The sequence below is a fragment of the Sapajus apella genome, unplaced genomic scaffold, assembly GCF_009761245.1.
Source record: "Sapajus apella isolate SASKATOON/1434 unplaced genomic scaffold, GSC_monkey_1.0 scaffold37, whole genome shotgun sequence".
NCBI classification, from domain to species: Eukaryota; Metazoa; Chordata; class Mammalia; order Primates; family Cebidae; genus Sapajus; species Sapajus apella.
Window position 1 is genome coordinate 21,121,594 of NW_022436977.1, and position 6,140 is coordinate 21,127,733.

At 38.4% G+C, this 6,140-nt stretch overlaps 1 protein-coding gene across 3 annotated transcripts in view; it reads right to left on the bottom strand.

Annotated features, from left to right (window-relative positions):
* Positions 1-361: 361 nt before the first annotated feature.
* Positions 362-6,140, bottom strand: part of WDR76 (WD repeat domain 76) — a 40,479-nt gene continuing 34,700 nt past the window's right edge. For 2 of the 3 annotated variants that reach the window (XM_032297634.1, XM_032297632.1), the window contains 2 exons: positions 2,776-2,990; positions 362-2,061 (listed from right to left, as the gene is read on the bottom strand). In XM_032297634.1, the coding sequence (XP_032153525.1) occupies positions 1,994-2,061; positions 2,776-2,990 (283 nt within the window). In that variant the 3' untranslated portion in view covers positions 362-1,993. Of the gene's footprint in view, positions 2,991-6,140 lie in introns of all 3 variants that reach the window. The other variant, XM_032297633.1, reaches the window with a different exon arrangement.

A 6,140-nucleotide genomic window follows, 5' to 3' on the forward strand; every position in this document is an offset into this window, starting at 1 on the left:
CTTCTGCCCTACTCTACCCCATGTACTGTACATTGGCTGAAAGGATTTAAATCCTTGTATCCACAGCCCTAATGCTCCCTGCTTTCCTGGAGAACTCCCTTTGCAAAATCTTCTTGGTGAAAAGGAAAACTCAAAGACCAGAATACTAAAAATAGGACTTAAGCAACTCAAATTCTTCTAATTCCTAATCATTTGTGGTCTCTCCTAGTCTGACCAAGTCTCTGACCACCAAAACAACAATTGTCTGCTTCTTCCTTAAAAGTTACATAAGGAAAGGGGAAGGAAGAGAAAAAAAAAGTCACATAACGAATGGCTGAATATCTTAAAAATAATAATAAATAACTCAAGTGAAATTCAGAGCTTACATTCCATCAAGTGGAATTCAGGGCTTAAGAGATAACATAAAAGCCAAACTTACAGAAAACCTTTATCCTGAAGGGAGCAATCATAATACACACGCAATTACAGAAGCCACAGCTGTAAGCAAGTCTCTGGGAAAAGTGCCTTGCACTACAGATTACACTGTAAGGATGTCCCAAGGGAAACAATTTTATGTGCTGTCTAGATTTAAACAATTACTCCATTAAAAGCTGATAACCAAAAAAAAAAAAAAAAAAAAAAAAACAAGTCCCTACTCATTCCCCTTCCTTCCTGCATTGCCTCAAGATAACTCTATAAAGTGAAACAATGTAAATAGCACTGTTTATGAAACTACAATCTCAAAAGAAACCACAAAAGTGAGAAACATCAAGAATTTGCTAATGTTTATTGAAGAGTCCAGGCAATTACCGCCAGGTATTCAAAGCTTAAATAATGGTACTAATTTGAGAGTAGTTTTCATCATCTTAAAAAGAAAAAATTAAAAAACACAATTCCCATAGAATAACCATTCTAGAACCCAGGAAATTAACTGGCATAGAAATGAGAAAGGTAGCCTAAAGCCTTTACAGTGTTTCCTGAACAGTATAATTATAATTCAACCTCACCTAGCTTTACTTTCCCTTTATAAATTAACATTTCCATCTCACTTGTCAATTCCCCTACTTACATCAACTAGAAAGTTGAGAACTGTTACTTATAAACACCTAAACCTATTAAGAAACTAAACCTTTTTACACATAGATTTTAACTACAGAGAAGAAAATTATTTAGAAATTGTTTTTCAAAGAGATTATATATCACTGTATTTCTCTGATATACAACTATGAGAAAATATTTCCTCTTAGAAGTCAAACATATTGCCAAAGCCATTTACAAGTCTTTCAGTAGTATCTAGAAATTAAAAAGTACCAAAAAAGTTGGATAGATGTCACACAGTAATATAAGTAACTGATCTGGCAGCTCCCCTCCCAACAACACATTGAAATTACCATCACTTCTGAAAAGAAAATATTTTGATGAAAGAAATACCAAAACTATACCCAAATATGAATAAGAATGAAGGTATTCACTTAACACTATTGAATATCCTTTGGAGAGTTTAAAGATGGGGACAAGTAAGACTGGGACATTCTAAGCAGTAGCTTTCGCTTCTTGAACCATTACCCATGGTACTACAGTAATTAAAAATATATTTTTTTTACATCAGAATATACATAAACATATATACCTACAAATATATATGCATATATAAGTTTTACAAAACAATACTTACTCAAATATGTTTTCTGTTCTTTACAAATTATTTCCTTTTCATTTTTTTCAACACCAGTCATTGTCATTTAACTGATTTCATGTGAAGAGCAAAAACCCACAGTCTGAAAAACACAGGTCTGAGGCAATTCTACACTGGAATGCAGGGACCAGGGCAGATCCACACCCTGTGCCTGGGAGTCCTGGCTGTGTCTCAGGAGCCATCTAGAGGAAGGGGAAAGGAAAGCACAGAGAGACCCAGACCCCGCCCTGGGTAAACCAAAGCATTTCACATAAGATTTAACCTACAGGGAGGGTGGCAAAAAAAAGTTCTCAGTTAAAAAAAAATCAAGTTTCAAAATCACTGAGTTAGATTACCTTTCCAGGCCCCCTTCCAGTGTGAGTCTAGAAATAAGTATTCATTCCAAACTATAAAAAAGATCACCAATCCATGTATCACTACAGAATCAAAACCATATCATTAACTCATAAAAACTTTTAATAATAGTCAGAGCTTTATAATTTATAATGTTATTATTTCTCAACATACTGTCTTGATTAAAAGTGCTGATGGCTCTAGGTGTGTAATCCCAGTAGTTTGGGAGGCCAAGATGGGTGGCTCACCTGAGGTCAGGAGTTCTAGACCAGCCTGGCCAACATGGTGAAACCCTGTCTCCACTAAAAATACAAAAATTAGCCAGGTATGGTGGCGGGTGCCTATAATCCCAGCTACTCGGTAGGCTGAGGCAAGAGAATCACTTGAACCCAGGAGACGAAGGTTGCAGTGAGCCAAGACTGTGCCATTGCACTCCAGACTGGGCAACAAGAGCAAAACTCCATCTCAAACAAAAAAAAAAAAAAAAAGTGCTGAAGGCACTTCAGCCTCCCCTCACATTCCCTCCCCATCCTACAGAAGTAACCTCCAAGACTTCTCCCTTACTAAAAGTAAACACTTCTTATAGTTTTATTAATAAAACAATTTTATATTTCCTAAATCTAACACATTACCAAGTAAACACACTAAGCTATGCCAATTACTAGGTTCCTTAGACAGTGGTCAATTTGAACAAACTGATGTTCTTAAACCAAAAACTCGGCAGCTTTTTTAATTCATAAAAGCATGTATCTTCCCACTGGAATTACCTCCAGCCAAAATATACCGAGTTGGGTGCATGGCATTGATGGAACACACAGAGACAAGGCATTCTCCACCAAAAGAATGCACCCTCTTTCCTGTCTCATGGAAGATTTCTATCCGTCGTGGACGGGCCATGCTGCCAACTATGATGCAGTCTTCTTGTTTAGGATCCCACATGGCTTGGAACCTGGTCAGCCATCGCCCAGTGAAAGTATTGTGCCTAGTGAGGAAAACAAAGTATTTTTTAAATGAAGGTTAAATAAGGTAGCACTGGGCACAGGATAAAGATGGCATTACTCCTAAATGCTACTTTTCTCTGCCAAGTTTCTTCTCATTAAGTTACTGAATTACCACCAACCTTATCTTACCCTCTCTATAGGCTGAAACTCTGGAAAGAGATGATATCCTCCTCATCCAAAAATCTCCCAAAATAAAACATATGGAGCCCTTTATAGCTCTTAAAAGCATAAATAAAAGTACTGCCCTTTTAGTCTCTATACCTTCATATCACTAACAATCCTTTTTCATTAAAGTACGGACTATACAGAAAAGCATTTCCCACTGCCACTTAAATGACCCTATCTTTAAGGAAAATTCTTAGCCCCTAGAATAATCACCCTAAATTATTTTTTACATACACACATACACATACAAACACAGAGTAATAAATTTTTTTTAAATGTGCATAATATGGTCGGGCACAGTGACCCACACCTGTAACCCCAGCACTTTGGAGGCAAAGACTGGTGGATTACCTGAGGTCAGAAGTTCGAGACCAGCCTGGCCAACATGGCAAAATACAGTCTACTAAAAATACAAAAATTGGCTGGGCGTAGTAGCTTACGCCTGTAATCCCAGCACTTTGGGAGGCCGAGGCAAGCAGATCATCTGAGGTCAAGAGTTCAAGACCAGTCTGCCAAAATAGTGAAACCTCGTCTCTACTAAAAATGCAAAAATTGGCCAGGCATGGTGGCACTTGCCTGTAATCCTAGCTACTCAGGATGCTGAGGCAAGAGAATCACTTGAACCCAGGAGGCAGAGTTTGCAGTGAGCTGAGAGTGTACCACTGCACTCCAGCCTGGGTGACAGTGTGAGACTCCATCTCAAAAAAAAAAAAAAAAAAAAAAAAGAAAAAGTAAAATAATAAAATAAATACACATAATACTGGCCGAGCACAGTGGCTCACACCTATAATCCCAACACTTTGGGAGGCTGAGGCAGGTGAATCACCTGAAGTCAGGAGTTTGAGACCAGCCTGTCCAACATGGTGAAACCATGTCTCTACTAAAAATACATGGTGGTGCATGCCTGTAATCCCAGCTACTCGGGAGGCTGAGGCAGGAAAATCACTTGAACCCGGAAGGTGGAGGTTGCAGTGAGCCGAGATCACATCATTGCACTCCATAATGGGTGACAAGAGCAAAACTCTGTCTCAAAAAAAAACCCATAATACTACATAGCAACCAACAAGCTAGGTAAAAACCCTAAAGACTCCATCAAAAATCTGTTGGAACTAAAAATTTCAGTAAACGTGCAGTACACAAAATCAACATGCAGAAATCAATAGCTTTTTATTTTTGAGGTGCAGTCTCAATCTGTCGCCCACTCTGGACAACCTCCGCCTCCCGGGTTCAAGAGATTCTGTGCTTCAGCCTCCCAAGTAGCTGGAATTACAGGAGTGCACCACAATGCCTGGCTAATTTTCTTATTTTTAGTGGAGACAGGGTTTCACCATGTTGGCCAGACTGGTCTCAAACGCCTGACTTCAAGTGATCTGCCCACTTTGGCCTCCCAAATTGCTGGGATTACAGGCATAATCCACCATGCCTGGCCTAGAAAACAGTAGCATTTCTATATACTAATAATGAACAAACTGAAAAACTGAAGAAAACAACCTCATTTACAATAGCTACAAAAAATTTAAATACTTAGGAATAAATTTAACAAAGGACATGAAAGATCTATACACTGAAAACTATAAAACACTGGTGAAAGTAACTGAAAAAGACACAAATACAAAGATATACAATGTTCATAAACAGGCATAAAATTGTTTAAAATGTCCATATTACCTAAAGTGATTTACAGACTCAGCGCAATCTCTATCAAAATTCCAAGGACATTTTTCAGAAATAGAAAAAGCAATGTTAACATCTGTATATAACCACAAAATAAACCCCCAATAAACCAAAGCAATTTTGAGCAAAAAGAACAAAGCTAGAGGCATCACACTACCTGACTGCAAAGCTATACTAACCAAAACCATATCATGCTGGTATACAGAGACAGAACAATAGAACAGAGAGTCCAGAGATAAATCCAAACATTTAGGGTCAATTGATTTTTTTTTTTTTTTTTTTTTTTTTTGAGATGGAGTTTCGCTTGTTACCCAGGCTGGAGTGCAATGGCGTGATCTCGGCTCACCGCAACCTCCGCATCCTAGGTTCAGGCAATTCTCCTGCCTCAGCCTCCTGAGTAGCTGGGATTACAGGCACACGCCACCATGCCCAGCTGATTTTTTGTATTTTTAGTAGAGACGGGGTTTCACCATGTTGACCAGGATGGTCTCGATCTCTTGACCTCGTGATCCACCCGCCTCGGCCTCCCAAAGTGCTGGGATTACAGGCGTAAGCCACCGCGCCCGGCCCCGGGTCAATTGATTTTTAATAAGGATGCCAAGAACACAAAATGGGGAAAGGACAGTCTCCAATAAACGTTGTTGGGAAAACTAGGCACCCACATGCAGAAGAGTAAAATTAGACTATATCTCACACCATATACAAAAATAAATTTTAAAAAAAGACAAATATAAGGCCTGAAACTGTAAAACTACTAGAAGAAAACATGGGAGAAATCTCCCTGTCACTGGCCTGGGCAATGATTTGTTTGTATGTGAATCCCAAAGGAAAGGCAACAAAGGCAGAAATAGACAAATGAGATTACACCAAGCTAAAATGCTTCTGCACAGCCAAGGATACCATCATCAAAGTAAAGAGACAACCTATGGAATGGGAGAAAATATTTGCAAACCATACATCTGAAATATACAAGGAACTCAACTAAGAAAACAAATAACCCAATTAAAAAATGGGCAAAGAATCGGAATACACACTTCTCAAAAGCAAACATACAAATGCCCAATCAATTATATGAAAATATATTCAACATTACTAATCATCAGTGAAATGCAAGTTAAAACTACAATGAGATACCACCTTACATCTAGTAGAATGGCAAGTATTGGTAAAGATATGGAGAAGAAGGAACCCTTGTACAGTGTTGGTGGAAATTGGTGCAGCCATAATGGAAAACAGTATGGAGGCTCCTCAAAAAATTAAAAATAGAACTACCATATGATCCAGCAATCCCA